This window comes from Bombyx mori, chromosome 23 (genome assembly GCF_030269925.1).
Source record: "Bombyx mori chromosome 23, ASM3026992v2".
In the NCBI taxonomy this organism is placed as follows: domain Eukaryota; kingdom Metazoa; phylum Arthropoda; class Insecta; order Lepidoptera; family Bombycidae; genus Bombyx; species Bombyx mori.
In genome coordinates this window covers 20,600,174-20,620,775 of record NC_085129.1, presented here as the reverse complement: position 1 = coordinate 20,620,775, position 20,602 = coordinate 20,600,174, and the positions used below count along the sequence as shown (strand labels likewise).

The 20,602-nt window shown below is 41.5% G+C and overlaps 1 protein-coding gene across 2 annotated transcripts in view; it reads left to right on the top strand.

The window, feature by feature from the left end:
• LOC101735788 (uncharacterized) overlaps positions 1-19,757 on the top strand; it is a 49,198-nt gene extending 29,441 nt beyond the window's left edge. The window contains exons 31-51 of one of the 2 annotated variants that reach the window (XM_038019239.2): positions 335-475; positions 2,080-2,225; positions 2,571-2,762; positions 3,081-3,185; positions 3,508-3,725; positions 4,688-4,861; positions 5,598-5,703; positions 6,276-6,368; positions 7,595-7,698; positions 9,791-9,944; positions 10,712-10,767; positions 11,465-11,621; positions 12,404-12,530; positions 13,439-13,548; positions 14,247-14,408; positions 14,866-14,964; positions 15,707-15,794; positions 16,314-16,414; positions 16,855-16,932; positions 17,637-17,693; positions 18,598-19,757. In XM_038019239.2, the coding sequence (XP_037875167.1) occupies positions 335-475; positions 2,080-2,225; positions 2,571-2,762; positions 3,081-3,185; positions 3,508-3,725; positions 4,688-4,861; positions 5,598-5,703; positions 6,276-6,368; positions 7,595-7,698; positions 9,791-9,944; positions 10,712-10,767; positions 11,465-11,621; positions 12,404-12,530; positions 13,439-13,548; positions 14,247-14,408; positions 14,866-14,964; positions 15,707-15,794; positions 16,314-16,414; positions 16,855-16,932; positions 17,637-17,693; positions 18,598-18,681 (2,552 nt within the window). In that variant the 3' untranslated portion in view covers positions 18,682-19,757. Of the gene's footprint in view, positions 1-334; positions 476-2,079; positions 2,226-2,570; positions 2,763-3,080; positions 3,186-3,507; positions 3,726-4,687; positions 4,862-5,597; positions 5,704-6,275; positions 6,369-7,594; positions 7,699-9,790; positions 9,945-10,711; positions 10,768-11,464; positions 11,622-12,403; positions 12,531-13,438; positions 13,549-14,246; positions 14,409-14,865; positions 14,965-15,706; positions 15,795-16,313; positions 16,415-16,854; positions 16,933-17,636; positions 17,694-18,597 lie in introns of those variants that run through there. The other variant, XR_009976357.1, reaches the window with a different exon arrangement.
• The last annotated feature ends 845 nt before the right edge of the window (positions 19,758-20,602 follow it).

Sequence of the window (20,602 nt, the reverse complement as noted above, 5' to 3'; positions counted from 1 at the left end):
GATACATGTAAATCAATTCAGATTCCTCTGACCAGTTTCTGAGGAATTGACCCATTTGAAAATGTAGCTTAATTTTTTTTTTATTGTTTAGTTGTTTGGACGAGCTCACAGCCCACCTGGTGTTAAGTGGTTACTGGAGCCCATAGACATCTACAACGCAAATGCGCCATCCACCTTGAGATTCTATTCGTTTAAATTCGTTTCGTCATACAATTCATTCATTCGGTGTATGTAAATCTGGGTGGTGGCGTTTTGTTATGATCATTGACTGGTGAAATTTATGCCTGTTGAACTGTGAACTCGTCTGATCTAATGCGATAAAATCCTCGATTAGTGATCCAAGGGGGCCTCGATCGCAAGCAATGTCTAGCACCGTACAAGCTGTATGGTGTTACCGTGAAGAATGAGCTTAGTTCGGTTCTGAAGGAGAAGAGGCCGAGCTCGAGAGATGACGCGGGAGACGGCGGTGAAGAAGGTTTGTATGCTGCTATTGGTATTGGTAGCGAAAGTCATTGAAATTTTATGAACCAGAAGTGAAATATTGTTAGAAAAATTACAGCTACCTCCTCAAAGAGGATCTTAAGTAACACGATCTTTACACTAAACATACCATAACGGGTCAAATGACCCTTTTTGAACTTTTGCATTGAAAATGGACACATTGCTTTTGCACATTAATTAAATATTTACTAACAATCACGCCAAGTTAACTGGTCCCGTGATAAGTTCGTAAAGAGCTTGTGTTACAGGTACCAGATAACGAAAATAAATGTAGGTAAGATTTTTATTATACACCTACAGATATTCAATATACATCCATAACCCTGGAAAAGACATTTTATATTAATCATACAAATATCCTCCCTTGGCGGGATTCGAACCCGCGACCCCTTTGTGTAGTGACCATGTCACATACCACTACACCAGACGGCCGTTTGATTGATTGATTTACATTCAGATTTTAGTTTTTACGGTAGGTGGCGGCTTGGCTCTACCCCTGGCGTTGCTGAAGTCCATGGGTGACGGTAATGACTCACCATCACGTAGGCTGTATTGCATGGTCTAAGTGTGCCTTTATGACAATTAAACTAAATTTAAGAACCAATCAAACAGTAAAATGAATGGACTTAAAAAGCATACCGAGTCAAACCGGCAGAGCTTCCGTAGTGCTTTTTATAAGGTAGCGATAATCGACGCTCACATTATAATGTCAAAAATAGTTTAACATCTAACAGTAGTATAATTCTGATTGGCGGTACGAGCTTGAACGGATATAATTGGTGATTATCAATTCTCATGTCTGGTGGGTGATGGGTGGATGTGGATGATTGGACCAGGCAACTGGCTGTATACTATTGGCGTTTAGCCTAGAAAAACCCTTTTCACCCTCTCTGTTGGTGTGGAGGACTAATTAACGAATTCACCCGTTTACTGGTGGTAGGACCTCTTGTGAGTCCACGCGGGTAGTTACCATCACCCTGCCTATTGCTGCCGTGAAGTAGTAATGCGTTTCGGTTTGAAGGGTGGGGCAGCCGTTGTAACTATACTTGAGACCTTAGAACTTGTATCTCAAGGTGGGTGGCGCATTTACACTGTAGATGTCTATGGGCTCCAGTAACCACTTAACACCAAGTGAACTCGTCTACCCATTTAAGCAATAAATAAATAAAAATTGTGATTATCAATTCTGATGTCTGGTGGATGATAAGTGGACGTGGATGATTGGACCAGGTAACTGGTTGTATACTGTTGGCACTTGGCCTAAAAAAAACCATTCCACCCTCTCCGTTGTTATGGAGGACTAATAACGAATTCACCAGAGAATAGACAACAGCAATACCAGAGCATAGAGATCGCTTTTAACTGCTTACAAGGTCTTTCATGAGACTTTTAGACTTTTCTAGTTTGTACCTATTTTTGCATTATCCTGTAAATTGAATGGAATAACAAACTCTATGCAACGCAAATGAGGTTTCAAGCCCTTTTCTCAATGGGGGTAGGGTGGTATTCAAGTTGTGGGGCAGGAGATCTTTTAGCCAGCTCTAGCAATTACAAAAGTCCCCGGATGATTTGGTTTAGATGAAGAAGAGAGCTTAGTGGAACCACTGGACGACTCCTGCGTGGGGAAGTACATGGACCGCATCAGCCGCGTCCTAGCTTCGGTCAGAGGAAGACTGGCACAAGACGAGGAATTCTTTTTAGAGCATCGGAACAGAGATCACCAGGTTTGTTTGTTTTGTATGCCTTCAGTTCCATGCGATTACGCTGGACACCGCTGGATAGCGGTGACTAATGGTTTAGGGCGTTTTAGGAAGTGAAATATTTAATAACTATAATATAAAAATACATAATTATTAAAATAAATAATAATTAATATAAATAATTAAATAACACAACTGGTTAATCCGAGCGTTTATTCGCGAGTGAACTTAAAAAGTAAAAAGCAACGGAGCTTGCTGGCGTAGTCGCATGTTATGACTACGCACAATTTTGTTTGGGTACGTAACGACCTGTGTCCCTACTCGTTCTTTGACTATTCAAATAATTCACTCAATGAATCCTGTTTCTAGGACGCGGCGAACTCTATAATGGGTATAGTGGTCGAGAACATCGAACCTCACATCCACTGGAAGCCGCAGCTGATCGACGGAATCCTCAAGTACGGAGACAGGGTCCACACGATGTCTCTGCCCAGAGCTTCTGCTCCGCCAGGACTACGCCCCAACGAGATTATCGACCAGTTCCACGTCACCAATTTTAATGTAAATATACTTGTCATTGTATTGCTAAATTTTGCTATGCATTGAATTGACTTAGTTTCACAACATCACGAATTTCCATCATCTTCAAAACGGTCACATACCCGTATCCATTAACCTAGACCATTTTGAAATGTTGCTATTTTTGGATTTTTATCTTGAAACTTCTAGGCCATTGATTGTGGAGGAATCAGTACGAGAGCTGTGTACCAAAAACCATGGGTATTTTAATTTCAGGGCATTGTGGTATTCCTAATCCGTGTTTTGATTGGAATCTAATGCTAAATTATCTCTCTTGCTTTCTAATTCTATCAACTCTAGGTCAGACTAGAGATTGAGAGCGAAGCTGTGACAGGCGAACTGAAAGCTGGAGAAACAGGTGCCGTACTTAACTTGAAGAGAGCCATCAATAGATTCTTTGAAAGCGTGAGTGGATTTTTTGTTTCCTGATTAGCTTTGTGTTTTCGTGGTCATCCAAGTTTGGCTTAGATCCAATTTTCAGAGAGTTTTTTTGCTGTAAGACTCCGATTGGAAAGAAAACGTAACGTAAATATATTGAGATAATTTGTAAAGCAGCTGTCTGACATGAAGCAATTCTGTTCGGTCAAGCAATCAGTTAAGTCGTCTTTATCCCACAGCAGTTGAAATTTCGACCTCAAGCCTAAATGTGTCTCTAGCCTACTGTAGCTATTTGATGCGATATCAGCATTATTGCATTGTCATGATCAAACTTATTCTTTGATACTAGTACAAGCACGGAGTGATTTGCGCTAAGTCATACTGCGTTGCGGTGTGGAAAGCCACAGACGACAAGGCTATTTGCCTGTGGGAGCCTCATGCTGTAGGTCCCAATGGAAGAACGTCTCCTGGAGGGGCGGCGGCCCTCGTCATGTATTCCAATGTCGAAGACCTGGCCAGCACTATAACAAGTAACGTTGAGGGACTGGAGAGACCGGGATCTAACAGGTGAGCAGCAGTTTCCGGATGCAATGACCAATGGGGGATGGAGCTGAAGCAGTAGTAGTGTATTAAGAGGTTTCCATAGTAAAGAAAATCCTAGTTTAGAGGCCAGGGGATTGTGTGTGATCTCTACATGTCTCCAATTATCTATTTACTCGGCTGTAGGGTAACAGCCGATAGTGTGGCCAATGTCAAGTCTCCTTGGAAATGAAGGACCATGGGATTATCAAACCAAGATAAGCCTGGAGAGTACGCTTGTTTGTAAATGCCAAACCATTCATAGACATTGGTAATGACAGAGACAATATCGAGTAGCCGTGCTTACTGCTGATAGCTTTATTGGAAAAAGAAGACATTGCGATATAGCTGAATGGTTTTTATTACAAAAGTGATCTTCGTTTTCTGTAGGCAAACGAACTGTTACACGTGCCCTTCAATTCCAACTTAATATAAAAATGCAAACTAAAGTATTCCCGGATGCATTTTTATTATATAAACTAATCTATACTAATATGAATCTATAGTGGTTGTTACGGATGTTCCGTTATAACTACTGAACCATGCATCCGATAGACTTGAACCTTGGTATCCATGTAGAAAATACATGTACTTAATGGATAAGCTAATATTTATATGAGTGTTGGATTCCTTACACCACTTGCGGGGGCGTTAATGATGAGAATCTTTGTGGGGGTGAGAAATAATAATGTTAATTTTAAATGCCCAGCGAAGCGGACGGGTACAGCTAGTTTATTACTAAAAACGCTTGAACACATTTCGCTTTAGAAGTGGAAACATTTAATATAACTAGTTCTTATTTCAATTAAATCGGTATTAGGCACAGTTTCCTTTCTTAAAAAGAGCTCCTGGACTGGATGCCCCCCGTAACATTTCCATTTAAGCTCACGATGTGGACTTATCATCTTCTCCATAAGTCCCGATTATCAATCACGTAATTTCTTCTCAAGGTTCTGCATAACATCTGTGAAAGTGTTTTGGGAGTTTGCCAAGCTGTCGGGTCCGGTATCGCAGCAGGGTAAGGTGCCAGACGAAGGTTACGAGTGGAAGGTGCTGAGCGCGTACGTGGAGACCGCGCGCGGCAAGACCATACTCCGCGGGACCAGACCGCCCGATCTTGTCAAGTTAGTGTATCCTGAGGATTCGCTAGTAAAGGGTCTTGTTTTATGTGTAATTGTTGATCCAAGCTCAGCTTTCAATGGTAGCGTCCACAGCTATAGCTTCTGTCGTTCAAATGGCTTTCTTTGCAGCTGTAATAGGCATGCCCTATAGGCATAGACCGGCCGTTCCCAAAGTGAGCGATAACGCCCCCTTGTGGGCACTAGGCAAAATAAGTTTGGGAGCCCCTGGATAGACCCACATCCTATTGACATGAAAGCGACATAATATTTTCATTACAATTATGAACTACTAGCGACCCGCCCTCGCTTCGCTTCGGGAACTGTAATTTATTATTGCATGGCAGACCTTTTTCCTACTTACTTGACACTTATCGTTATATTTCGGATAATTCACACGATATCTTTATAAATTAAAGCCTATGTGTTATTTTGATGTGTAAGATATAATATTGTAAAGTTTCATCAAAATTCATCCCGTAGTTTTTGAGTGAACGACTAACAAACATACATCCATACATTCTTACAAACCTTCACGTTTTTAATATTAGTAGGATTTGTAAATTTAGTTGGTGGTAGGGCGTGTAGTTGAAGTGAGTAGCAGCATCCTGTATTTGAAGTTTCGACCTTATGTCATAGGTGATGAGCTTCAATAGGACTTGGCACGACTAAAAGAGTGTAAATTTTGCGCCTTGACTTGAATTATTACATCAAGTGTACACTTCATGGCATTACTGCTCAGGTTCACGAGGGATGCGTTACTGCAATCATCTTGCGGTGCCATAGTGGCTGCTTGCATGTCTCACGTGAGGCGGCCCCCGCTATGGACACGGAAAACTGTTGATGAGGTTGGATTCATGACTTGTGACGTAGATTCTGTTGCGAAAGATGTTTAAAGAAACTTAATTGGTGGCGACTTTTATGGCTTCTTGCCCGAATGAGGCAGGTTTCTATCAGTAAGCTCGTCTAATTTGGACTCTTTAAGTGATGGATTGTTGGTAAGTTGGCTGTCATTTCTAGACCATACGTTCCAGAGAATAGTTATCATTTCAGCGTTTTTGAAGTCTCTCTCTCTCTCTCTTTGCGGGGAGAGAACTCGAATCTGCTCTATATCTTCTGATTAGTTTCGTTGGTAGATCCAAAACCAAATAGTATTCAATGGTCGCCTAAGCCTTGGGCCAATGACCAAGTGACCAATTTAAGGTCTGGGCTATACATAGTGGAAAGCAAACAATTTTTTAATACCCTTGTAAGCAGACGTGCATACGCCCCACCTGATGGTGTGTAAATACCGGTATAGACGTCAGCAATGCCATAAGGGCCTTTAATTGTAATTAGGTACTCTCCACAAGCCTCCACAATACTCAGATAATTGCAATTCTTTTGAGTGCACCGCCACCACCGTAATTGTGTTTGTCAGATTATGGCGGTGGCCGGCCACTTGTTCAATGCGTCCCTCGGATCGTTGGGCTACGAATTCAGACCCGGCGAGGACGTGTTGCTGCCATTACAAGTGAGTTTTAGTTTACAGATGACATGTTTACGATATGAGAATGTCAACCGTCGCACTGAAGTCATTATGTCGATTTCTTCTTTTTTTTTAATTGCGCTTGTAGGCAGACGAGTACACGGCCCATCTGATCGTGAGTGGTTACTGTCGCCCATGGACTTCAGCAATGCCAGGGGCAGAGCCAAGCCGCTGCCTGCCACTTAATACTCTCCACAAGCCTCGCTTGAAGAAGGACTTCTGTTACTAAGAATATCTAGTAGACTCTGGGGAAGACGAATCCGAAGATGTTGAGAATGAATCTATTTCTAAGAGACTTTAAAATCAATGTCACATTAAGAATCAAAAGAAGACATGGTTTGTCAATCCAGACGCTGTGCAATAGATATCGATGTAGTTACTTGAGTGCGCCGCGTAGGGCACCGGTGACCTACACGAAAGTCAAAAGTGTTCATTAACATGATGTAAGGAACAGTTTTTTTGTTATTGCCCTTGTAGAGAGACGAGCATACGGCCCATCTGATGGTGAATGGTTACCGTGGCTCATGGACTTCAGCAGGGCCAGGGGCAGAGCCAAGCCGCTGCCTACCGCTAAGTACCGTAGATTGGGCGCAATAGGAACTAGGGGTAGAATCAGAACAAATCTTGATTTTCACAATACTTTTGTGAGATTTAAATTTGTTGAATAGAAAAGAGCTTTTATTTAGTGTTTAAGAATATTAAATAGTTTAATTTAGTCATCAGAGTTTTGTAGCTGATTAAAGATATTGAAAAGCTAATTACCTAAAGGTGTGTTATCTACCTAACAGCTAAATAGTGCCACCCCTATCGAAAAACGCTATTGTGTATACGTGACCCGATTCACCCCAAAAACCAAGGCGAATCAGGTCAAGCTAGTTTTTTTAGTTTTTGTGTATACTTTTCAATGAACTATATATAATAATGCATCGTATATGAAAATTTAAACCTCTGGAATCATTTTAATCTTAATTTTATTGGTACCTTAATAAAAACCGCTGAAAATTTGTGTTGGAATTGGAAAGCGTCTCGATTCCCCCCAATCTACTGTACTCAAGTGTAGCAGTGCATACTCATTATCTACCTGACGCTGAGCTTATACCAAACTTTTGCTCTGCTTTTGGGAATGACAATAACGTAGGGGCGAGGGGGGGTTGGGGGGAGAGGTTCTGTCGTAACGTCAGGTCGTTGTAACTAGAACTTTTTCGTGTAAGGTATTGAAACGTTTCATACTGGGCGTGAACTACGTCCGCTACGAACTGGATGCAGTGTACAGCGGGAAGCTCGCGCAGAAGGAGCCCACGGAAATGACCGTCAGGTTATAAGTTCGAATTTTAGAAATGTGAAATAGAAATATTAGAAGTAGCTGTTGGGCATTTAAAATTAACATTATTATTTCTCACCTACCCACAAAGATTTTTATCATTAACGCCTCCGTAACTGGTGTAGGGAGTCCAACACTCTTATAAATATTAGCCTATCCATTAAGTACATATATTTTTTTACATGGATACCAAGTTTCAAGTCAATCTGATGCATGGTTCAGTAGTTATAACGGAACATCCGTAAAAACCACTGTAGATTTATATATTAGTATAGAAGTATAGATTATGAAGTCGTCGTGGCCTAATAGATAAGACGTCCGGTGCATTCGTATGTAGCGATGCACCGGTGTTCGCATCCCGCAGGCGGGTACCGATTTTTCTAATGAGATACGTACTTAATAAAATATGTTCACGATTGACTACGATCTACGATTGTAATAGAAATCAAATCGCTAAATTATAATTTGCGTAATCGCTGGTGGTAGGACGTAGTGTGGACTCGCACGGGTAGGTTCCACCACCTCGCTTATTTCTGCCCTGGAGCAGTAATGCGTTTCGGTTTGAAGGGCGGGGCAGCCGTTGTAACTATACTGAGATCTTAAAAGTCATATCTCAAGGTGGGTAGCGGCATTTACGTTGTAGATGTCTATGGGCTCCGGTAACCACCTAACACCAGGTGGGCTGTGAGCTCGTCCACCCATCTAAGCAATAAACAAAAAAAATGCTAGTTGGAGCCGTTTAAATTTCATGTCTATTGAACTATGACGTCACTGTTTACGTGTGTTACGCTATTTTATGCTATAGACGAGTTTGAGTATTTGAACTATCGAAATAATGGCAACTAATGCTGGTTGCTGGTGGCAAGGCGTTTTGTAAGCTATGATGGCGCGACACCATCCTGCCTATGTCTTCCATAGAGCACTCACACTTTCCAGTTTGAAGGGTGGAGTAGCCGCAATACCATTGTCAAAATTCAACCTCGCTTCTCAAGATGGCGGTTGGCATTCGCGCCGTGCGAGCCAATTTACTCAGCCGCAGTAGACGTCCAAAATACACAGGCGACCAAATATCATCGCTTAACTAACAATAGCAATATTGGCTAATTCTTAGTATTGACAAAAATCATACTTAAAGATCTTTCTGCTGTTACGCGCTGGGGTTCGGTATAAATAAAATTTCACCAAAGTACAACTAAAAACTGTGTTCAACACTTAGAACACTTCACTACACTTTAAAATTCTCAATTCAATCCTATCTCTCTCACTCAGTTATATTCCATATCTGACATTCCTCTATACATACCATTACCTACATTCCTACATAAAACTAAAAGTATGTGTTCTATTGTCTCATCGTAAGAAATCTTCTTCTTCTTAATTTTTTTTTTGGCTCTGGCTCGGTTTGTGCATTAGCCAGCGCCAAGTAATAAGACTTTTATAATTTGCCGTTTTAATTATATACAGTTTATGGATCTAAAAAACGAACGAAACCCAAATGAATCAACTGACAACTGATCAACTGACTTTTCTTCCTTTGTGATTTTAAATTTAATAAAAAACAATAGATCGTTGCATTGTATTTAATTTTATTATTTGCATATAATGTATAAACTAGTTTTTCTTTTTTAACCCCTGACATTGACGTTCTGTTATTTATTTATTACACTTCATATATTTATCTACATTGTTGGATTTAATGCTTAAAGCATTTTATACCGGTCGACCGAAGGTAGTGCAGAGTAATATGGGGATTTTATGACCTGGTAACTACGACAGTCATGTCTTATTTTAATTTATATTCTTATTTTGAGACATTAATCAACTGGGATAAAATTAAATGAAAAAAGATGAGATGTTAAGGGATGAAATATAATCTCAATAAAATGGTGGTTATTTACTGAGACTTTATCAGTGGGCTTTTTGGAGGATCCCGAGAAGCTAAGTCCGGTGATTTTGTTTCATTTTCCCACATTTGTGCACTTTCACAGATACTAAACAGTTAATAAACCACCGTTCACACAACTTTACGCCTCGCGTTCCCGCCAAAAAGACCTCTTAAAAATTCATTTATGGTTATTGACTCTAGATGTGCTCTGGAGCAGTTCTTTGAGGGTCACACGCACGGGATATTGTGGTCGGTGCCGCACGCCGTGGCCGTGTGGCGGGTGGCGGGGTCGCCGCCCTTCTACATGATGGAGCCCCACGCCTGCGGACCAACGGGCCTGAGGGTTGACGCGCAGGTGCGGCAGATTCGGCCCTCGCAATAGAAAGGCTATGAGGGATCTTTCAAGATGGTGAAATGATTGTGGGACGGCTTTATTGGTGGTAGGACCTCTTGTGAGTCCGTACGGGTAGGCACCATTATCCCGCCTATTTCTGCCGTGAAGCAGTAATGCGTTTCGGTTTTATAGGCGGGGCAGCCGTTGTAACTATACTGGGACCTTACAACTCATATCTCAAGGTGGGCAATCGTTGTAGATGTCTATGGGCTCCGGTAACCACTTAACACCAGTGCTGTGAGCTCGTCCACCCATCTAAGCAATAAATAAAAAGATGGTTAAGTGTCTTACGAAGGGGGCTTAGTTTTCAAATTTCTCCCGTGATGTGTAGCCCTGGAGTTAAATCCTCTCCACGTTGCTTACTGAGTGCTATGATATAACGCGCTATGATATGACCTGTTCAAAATAGCCAGTACCAGTTAGTCCCTACTGGCCTGGTATCTAAAGGCCAGATACCGAAGGGAATGGGAGTGCATGTGCCGGACTTACAGTCAGCATTAGGACCATGGGTTGAAGACAAAAAAGCGATGATATTTAATTTTAACGGTATAAGGATAATTAAATATCATGATATAAAGATTTAAGACACTCGAAGTTTGTGTTTTGTCAAATTTAACAACTCTTTTGGGTACTTCTTGGTTATCTCAAATAAAAGTTTAAATATTTCGAAGTGTTACACTAGCATTGGGTTTTGTAGTATTGTGTCGTCATTGTTTGTGTGCCCGTAGGACGACGGAGCCGCTTGCGTCATGACCTTCACTTCAGCGAAGATGTTGGCGTTCTCGTGAGTTTAATTATATGGTATCTTATTACCATATGGGTAGGTAGGGTCGATTAGTGTTACTTAAACGGATTTGCGGGTAGTTTGTATTTTTTTTGAGGTTACGACCCTCTAGATCATACTGGAGACGACATTAGTGGCTTGATCTGATCTGGAAGGAAGCGCATGGAAAATGTTATGTTAAAAGAATAACTAAAGGCTAACTTCGTGCTACGACAGAGCCTAGCGAATAGAGGCGCGTAGACGCCATCAGACTTACCAACTAGCGTTCTTGAAGAGCGGTGCCTCCCTCCTAAGAACTGTCATTCATTTTCGTTTGCTAACGTCAAGAAAGGGTTTCTAGATTGTTCTAAAACAGCAAGTGTGATTGGTGTACTCTGTGTTTCTCTTAGCTCGGTCGCCTTATTCGCCCCTACGATGTCTGACGATGGTGTTAATAAATGTGGCTCCTCCGACATATATAAATTGTTTTGCTACTGATTTATTTGTCTCCATTTAGTGTGGCGAAACATTTGGTTGCGTCACGCGCATGCGCAACTTAAGAAATCTAGGAGGCCATGTTCCCCGAGCCTTTAACAAAAGGCATTGTGCATTTTTTATATAATTAAACATTTTATTATTTTATTTAGAGCCGCTTTTATTTAAGCGTCTTAAACACGTTCTGAAATTGGTCTCATCACATGACGCGGTGACCTCCCAGGTACCTCCAGAACGTGCCAGCTACGGAACGACTGAAGCACGACTTCCAACTCTACGCAATGTCGGTCGCTGTTCACCCGATCTCCAAGACGGGCGGAGTCCAGCCGCCTCTGGTGCGGTCGAAACCTGGTCTAGCACTAGTGCCGGCCACCAGCAAGGTATGTACGCAGAGGTGGTGTCTGGGAGAAATATTGATACAGGACCCGCCGATGGATGTTATACAGCGTCCTTTAGAAAGAGACTGGTATTACTGGTGATAGGACATCTTGTGAGTCTACGCGGGTAGTTACCACCACTACCTGCCTGTTTCTGCCGTGAAGCAGTAATGCGTTTCGGTTCAAAGGGCGGGGCAGCCGTTGTAACTATACTGAGACCTTAGAACTCATATCTCAAGGTGGGTGGCAGCATTTACGTTGTAGATGTCTATGGGTTCCAGTAACCACTTAACATCAGGTGGGCTGTGAGCTCGTCTACAAATCTAAGCAATAAAAAAACACCATTCTTGACTTTGTAGAGCGTTGTCTCTGTCGCACGCCACCTATATGACGCTTGTCAGACGTTGTCCAAGTGTGTGGTCCTAATAGATACTGTACAATACTGTTTGTGTTCCACGCATAAATGCCGCTAATCCACCGTAAACTATGAGTTCTAAGTCTCAGTTTTATAAAACTGAACTATAGAACTATAGTTCAATGTCTGGCCCACCTTTCAAACTGGAAATTATTACTGCTTCGCTTTACAAATAGCTCGTGTTATGTTGTCTATCTGGGCAGCCTCACAAGTCGCCCTATCACCAGTAAAATCACCAGGGAGCAAGTGTTGGGTACTAAAAATTGAGGCGCTGATCTTGCTAATGTTGTTCACGGGTCCTGCGTAAAAGTTTGCACAAAACGTCCATAAGCCCACGAATAATGAATTTTATTGTTGCCATACACCGCAGGTCGGTATTGATGGCACGAAGCGTCGCGCTGACGAGAAGGACAGGAAGCATCCGCCGGGGAGCGCCACGTGCTTGGACGCACAACGCGCCTCCGAGCTCCAGGATAAAGCCATGAGCAAACTGAAGGGTTAATTGTTTAACGCTTGACGTAGCCTAAAGGATTAGACGCCCTGTGCACTCGTATCGAGCTATGCGACTCTACCGATGTTAGAATTCCGCAGGCGGGTACACATGGTCCTAATGAACCATGTGTAGTTTATGTTCACAAATAACTTCCACCCTGAAGGGATAACGTTGTGTATTATCATACCACATCATATCTGCAGAAGTTGAAAGCCCACGCAAGTAGGTACCACCAGCCTTTGTATATCTCCCATAAACAAACGACCGTTTGGATTAGGACAGACGGCTACACAATGGAGATGTCCACCTTTTTTTTATTGCTTAGATGGGTGGACGAGCTCACAGCCCACCTAGTGTTAAGTGGTTACTGAAGCCCATAGACATCTACAACGTAAATGCGCCACCCACCTTGAGATATAAGTTCTAAGGTCTCAGTATAGTTACAACGGCTGCCCCACCCTTCAATCCGAAACGCATTACTGCTTCACGGCAGAAATAGGCAGGGCGGTGGTACCCGTACGGACTCACAAGAGGTCCTACCACCAGTAATTACGCAAATTATAATTTTGCGGGTTTGATTTTTATTACACGATATTCCTTCACCGTGGAAGTCAATCGTGAACATTTGTTAAGTACGTCATTCGGTTAACCTCTTCCGATGGGTCAAGAGTAAGCGATTGCTAAGAAACAATTTTTATGTCACAATATTAAATGGTGTAAAGGAACCAGTCTTCATGCCATAATCGCCTTGCAACTTTTTGGGCGATTTACAAAATCGTTCCATGTATTTTTACCTAAATCAATCTAATCAGTATCCTTCGTTGGTTAAGTAAGTGGCTAGCGTGTCTGAGTAATTTTGGATTTTGGATCTGGATGTACTCGATCCGGGAGATGATGTTGTTCATAATCCAGGTCAACGTAACACGAGCGGATGGTTGGTGTTGAACGACGGGACTCAGTACCTGTCGGCCCAGCATTCGATGTCCTGCAGGAAGTTTACGAAAGCTTCCCGTGGATGTCAGGTAATGTCTCACTTACCTCCTTATAAGTTTATGCGGGTATTACTCCTGCAGTTTGTGGATTTCGCAAGCACTTGACGAAACCTACACAAACGACTATTGTACATAAAATATGAATTTGTCTCTTTGGATCGAGATCTTGACAGCGATGTATTATTTTTAGATTAAAATATGCGACATCATCACATAAACCACTTTAAGACTTTTTATTTATTACGTAATTTCCATTTGAATGTGCTCGATTTGAAAAAGTTGAGAGCGAACAATTTCTTGAAATTAAAAATTATTTTTTGACAATTTAAATTAATATTAATCAAGTTTTAGCTTATTTATAATTTAACAACATACCGTAACACTGAGTGTAAAGGAAGGTACTTTCACGGTATCACAGGTAGCCGTGAGGTCGTTGACCTCGCGCTTGTCAAATGCTTTACACTGCATGCTAAAAACATAACTAAAAGAAGACTCAATTTCTCAATTTATTTTTGCTAAGCCATCGTCATCGATTCTCATAGACGTCAACTATTGTCGGGGGCTCTATTAGCGTAACTCATTCCAGAGCGTTTGGTAAAATAAAAATGATCTCTAAAAACCCTACGATTGACAGATGATGCGATAGTAAAATAGGAATAGTGAGGTCATTAGGAACAAGTTCTCTGAGAACGTGCTGTTTCTTTAACATTCCGCGTCTGTCATTGCAGGCTTTGGCATGTTCAATAATGGCAGTGGCCATGTCAAGAGTGGAAGACGTGTGCCGTTGGTGCTCGTCCACCCTCGACCAGATTCTGTACAGCGGGGACCAGCTCTACCAGGACAGCTACCTGCACTTTAAGGCCAAATCCAGGATCCTCGGGATCGAACAAGTCAGTGCCAGGATTTTTAAAATCAAGACACCTAACACAATATATATATCGCGTGATGCGACTGTACCGGGTTTCAAACCCCGCATACCAATAATAATTAATCTAATGAAATACATACTTAACTCATGTTCATGAATGAACGATAGTATCGTGAAATAAATATCACTCGCAAAATCATATCAGGAACAGTTTTTATTCTTTGAGGCAGGCGGGTGGTTCATGATGTCTCGTGCGCCTTTCTTAAGGGATAGTCTCTTCAGAGGGGGCCGGAGACCGACATAGCCCGTTCTTATTTACCACCGGCCAGGTATCTAGAAATTAATTCCCCATCTTAAAATACTGTACAATAAAGCTTCGACCTCTTGTTCTTAAAGTGGCGGCATGCACGTTGTGGTCTATGGGCCACCCTAAGCGCCTATCAAAATGTGTGAACCGTGGTTGTTTTTTGTTTGTAAAGATTCTGCGTAAATTCTACACGCCCGGTAACTGCGTGTGTAGAGTCGTCATATACAAAGCGAGGCAGACTGGTGTTGTTGATGGAGATTTGGTCTCGCAGGTGAGCTTGTAGATGTTTGAATACTATCATTTCCCTGCGGAATTATCTGCGTTGAATAGGTAATTTAGAAATAATGCCGGGATAAATAAATCTCTTTGGTTATTGCCTGGTTCTTAAGCTATTAGCTGATTTGTTGATTCATATTGGTACCTTTGGTTGGAATGTCACAAACAGATTGTCGTAGTTAATATAGCAGGCTTTCAAGTAGCCATATCCAGATTTTTAACTATCCTTGTGCAAAATTTCATCTATATCCGTTGAGCCATTTTTGTATGATTGAATAACAAACAATTAGGTTCAACAACAAAAACATTTTGTAGGCATATGGCATAGATGATTATAGTACCGCACTGACGTAATTATCGATACGTATTTATACTATTATATCACATCAGTTTCTCAGAGTATTTAAGACCAGATCTTAGCGTCTGTGGGCTGATTTTCTCGCCGAATCTGCTCAGTGGGTCGCGAATTCGATCAGATAATGGTCCCATCCACCTGCCCAAACGTTGCAGTACTTAATGGCTACCAAAACCCATTAAACATACTAAGGACTATGTTGTGAATGCTTGAGATTAAGTCTGCCGAGACGACAGCTTTCACAAGAACTTATAAGACAGCTTATCTAGTTCGCGGCAGAAATTGGCAGTACTGTATTACTAAATAGAAGGCTCAAATCTAGCAAAGCCACCTCTAACTCCCATCTTTAGTAACTAATTTATAGTTTCTTATAATTTTGCAGTTGATTGAATTCTTTCGTGAAGAGAGATACGGTGTGTTCGTGGCTGGTAAAGGCGATATAGCTGTTGCACTGTTCAGGACACCCAGAGGTACTGTAGATACTGTATATGCGAGGTAAGTTCGATTCCTTAATCAATGTCCCTTGAACTTGTGGCTTGTAAGTATCTGACTCGGGTTGCACTAACTACAAGTATGTCATATATGCGATGTATTTTCAATTCCTTAAACAATGTCCCGAGAACTTGTTTGTGGCTTGTAAGTCTCGGGTTGCATTAACTACAAGTATGTCATCTAACCAAAAAGGTTTTTTTTCGACTTGGTCTCCTGTTAATTTGCCTGCACCATGCCACTTGGACGGATATACGGGACGCACAACGGCAGCTCAGATTCACATGCCAGATAATTTTGTTTTAATAGCCCGTGAGACTTATCTGGTTGCAGAACGTATTGTGGATACGCACGGCTAGGCTCCAACCATACCATACAAGTAGATTCTACCATAAACAAAAAACGTGCTATTGGCGGCCCACGTATTGAGGAAGAGACGTCTTTCGATCGATGATGATGCCTTTGGATCGAGTTCACATTTTGATAGTCTCATTTCCCAGGGTACTACATGTTCGACCCCGCGGACAGAGATCGCTACGGTCGAGCAGTCCCCCCGCCCTGCACTGGAAGAGCCAGGGCCTGCCTCTCGCAATACCCTAACGTAAATATACTAGAGTGACATAGAGCACGGTAGTAGTTGAATCAGGAACCGAAGGCGATTCTTGTTTACGAAAGCCATTGGAAAGCAACTTGTTTACGTACGACGTCATTAAAGGCCAAAATCCCAAATGTGATAACCATAGATTAATCATATAGGACATTATAGAAACACAACAACAATTGGTGTTGAAAATAGTCAAAAAAAATCGCGATCAGTCTTAGGCTAGTTGGCTTAACTCTAGTCAGGCCAGGTTGTCTTCATCTCCGCTGCTACAGTGCGCCACCAGATCTGATTGGGACGGCCTAATTTCCGCTTACCCTGGGAGTCCACTCCAGGCCTTGAATTGGGATGTGTGTGGGCTCACCTGAGAGTATGACCCATACGCTATGTACTATTTCAAAATTTGGATGATAAACTGTTATATCCCTTGACATATTTAGGTCCAGTCGTTGGCAGAAAAGCTGTATCCTAACATACCGCCCGTCGTCAATGACACTGGACTCGGTGAAGAAGCTGGGGTGAGTTTTCTTGAAAGCGAACTGTGTTAACTGTTTCATGAGGATTTTCGTTTTTCTTTCTAGGAATCAACGGAATCTGCCCAAGGAATCTGTCCGTATTCGGTGGACATGTCAATGTTAATGTCGTCACTTGAGGCTTTGAGGTCGAAGTCCTGACTGTATCGTAAACCAGATTCATTGCTCGTCCAAACCGGTCAACCAAAGTAATCATATTGTCGGTTATAATTGGAAATACTCATATGGTTTCATCTCGCATTACCCAAGATCCGGGATCCTCTTTACGTGAATAGGAAAACCCAAATCTCGAAAAGGAAACTGTCAAACCTAAAGACTTTGTTCGTTCTGCGTGAAATGAAATATCAACGTCTAGAAATTTTAATTATCGAGGGGTGAAAGGCTATTTGGTTTAAGCAACATTTTTGCAATTTTACAGGAGACACAAAGTTAAATCAAATTTGTATTGAGTTGGAACAGCGCCCCTAGTGGCAAACGAAGGCAAATGTTCCAACTCCATACAAATTTGAGTTAACTTTTACGCGATCGAGAAGTTAAAAAACTCGCACTAAACACAGAGCGCCTTTTTTATCAATACAAAAATGTTGCAATATGGTCTCCTTAATAGGCCATTTTTATGGCCTAATGCAATTTTAAAACCTTTTGGCTTTAAAAAAATTATGCTGATATTTCTTTTGGTTACTCTTCAGACTAAATCTCCACAAACGAAATCGAAGAGCGATTTGGGACGAGATGACGATAAAGAGGTTTGTTTTTTTTATCGTTTCTTTAATTTTATAGCGCATAGTAAGAGTATAAACGTGACCTTGTAACTAATAGTTTTGATGAAGGAAATTCGACCTTAATCAATGACGCCTCAAGATTTCGATTCGTTTGTATATTTGTTATTGACAGCTTTTTCTTAAATTGGAAACCAGTCTTGCGTTCAATTGTATTGGTAAAACTAAGAGCTCTTCAAACGATATTGATGAGCTTGTAAAGAAGCCAGAAAGCCATGTGACTTGGAGATGGTAGTGCAAGATAGAGGGGGAAGAGGTCAATCGAAGAAGTCGTCGATGGAGTGTGTGAATGACGATATGAGAGAGAGGAGTGAGTGATGACGGCTGTTACAGGAAAATACCACTGAATTTCTCGCCGGATCTTCTGGTCACGATTCCGATCCGGTGGTAGATTCAGCGAAGCCCTGCTCTTGCTAGGGCTAGTGTTAGCAAATTCTCTCATGTTGAGCCCATGAGCTCACGTACCCGTCCGGACGTATCTGGAATAGCCTTTTAAACTACCAGCGAATGGGTAGAGGGAAAAGGAGGGAAGAGGAGAATGAAAAGAAAAATTCCGTGTGCCAACTCCACCTAGTAGGATAAGGTGTGGCCAAAAAAAGAAGTTCTCATTTTGTCTTGTTTTTTTTTGCTTAGATGGGTGGACGAACTCACAGCCCACCTGGTGTGAAGTGGTTACTGGAGCCCATAGACATCAATAGATACAAGTTCCAAGGTCTCAAGTATAGTTACAGCGGCTGCCCCACCCTTCAAACCGAAACGCATCACTGCCTCACGGCAGAAATAGACGGGGTGGTGGTACCTACCCGCGCGGACTCACAAGAGGTCCTACCTACAAGTCCCTTTTCTTTTCTGTTTATATTTTTGTCTGCAGGTCCGATTCGAGCAGCCAGCCACATTCTTTATATACGGAATGGACGTTACAAGTCTACGTAGACTTAATTATCACGAGAAGTGACAAAAAGGACAGCACACTGAACAGTAAACAATATAATTACGAACTAAAGATGTTTGCGTTGAGGTTTAATAAAAAAAAAAAATACCGTTCCTACATCTGTAGTACAAATTGTGAAGCAACACTACATCTGTATTTAAGTCACTTTGTCACATCATCATCATTCTCCTGTCCTTCTCACAATAACCTAGGGTCGGCGCAACATGTTTTCTCTTTTCATACTCCTCTATCATAAACCATTTCTTCGCTCACTCCCTTCTTACACATATCGTCTTTCAAGCAATTCATCCATTTCTTCTTAGGTCTACCTCTTCCTCTATATCCTTCCACATTCATGGTTAACATTCTTACCAACCTCATTTTCATTTCCTCTCATCACATGTCCATACCATCTCAAACGCGCACTTCTCAACTTCTCTGTCACAGGTGCCACGTTCAGACTTCCTCTGTTCTTTGTCACATTATCAATGAATAATAATGCTCTTTATGCTTTATTAAGTACCCAATGTCTTTAGTTCTATATTATTCGATTATCTATTCCGAATTGTTTTGTTAAATTTTGCATAGCTATAAGCGGATTTGTTACAATTTTGCAATGCATTTGATGATTGGCATTTAAATTTCTTGTACCCTATTTTTGACGCAATCTTGTTAACTGTTTGCAGTTTATAATGACCTCAAAGTACTTACACTACATTAGAAATGGAGAGTCTGAGACACAATGCTTGCAAATGAAAATGCCAATATTTTCACATTACAAGCAGCGGCTCAAATCCACTGATCAATAATTCATTGTGATTGATTGTTTTTGTATTTTCGTGAAAAATTCAATACGAAGATAGCTTTGTAAAATTAAAGATTTGTAAGAATTTGAGAGGAGATACTTTCTCGTCATGTTTTAGTGTAATGACAGCGATATGGACGGTGTTAAATTTCTTTGAGAGGAAAAACCGAAAAATTTTGGCCGATGATAGAATAATTTTTTTATTTCTATAAAATTGTAATGTATTAAAATGTGAATTGTGTTTGTTATTTTTTATCGCATTTCGTATGAACGAATAAAGGTCATGGCTTTGGAAGTTAAAGTTTTATTTGGGGATCTGTCATCGGGGGATTTGGGCTAAGTTCATTTAATCGCACCATACCGCGCGTCAATGTACGCGCGACAATCTGCCATCGACATTGGAGAATGGACGTGGAAGAGGCAATTTGCTTGGATTTTATACCGAAAACTGAGACCTCTGAGAAGAAGATAAAGACGATACTTGGTGCATCATATTTTAAGTGAAAGGCTTTCTTTTTTTGTAACTTTATATCCCGGCAGCGGCTTGGCTTATCCCTTTATATAGGCAGCGGCTTGGCATTGCTGAAGTCCATTGGCGACGGTAACCACTCACCATCAGGTGGGCCTTATGCTCGTCTGCCTACCAGGGAATTAAAAAAAAACTTGAGCTACACGAGGAATTTTTTTATTTTATTTTTAACTACTTTAGGATGTCAGTTGCGTCTTTTGATTTTTTTAAAGATTGTGTTGAAAACTGAACAGGTCGATAAAGTTTTGTAGAACTTATAGCGCGTGGTCATATGAAGTTAGCCTTTGGGGTAGGACCTCTCGTGAGTCCAATCGGATAGGTACCACCGCTATGCCTATTTCTGCCGTGAAGCAGTAATGCGTTTCGATTTGAAGGGTGGGGCAGCCGTTGTAACTATACTGAGACCGACCACGGTCGGTGCACACATCATGTGTGTGTGTGTGTAGCGGAGGCTCTGTGAGCCTGCGTGTCCCTGCGACTAGTCGCGCTCCACGTGACAAGTTTATACCCCTCATATGTTCGTGACAAAGGCTCTCTGTGCTTTTATTATTAATACAGAACCCAATATCTCAGGTACATATTACGCATAAAATATATAATTTCGTGTTCCT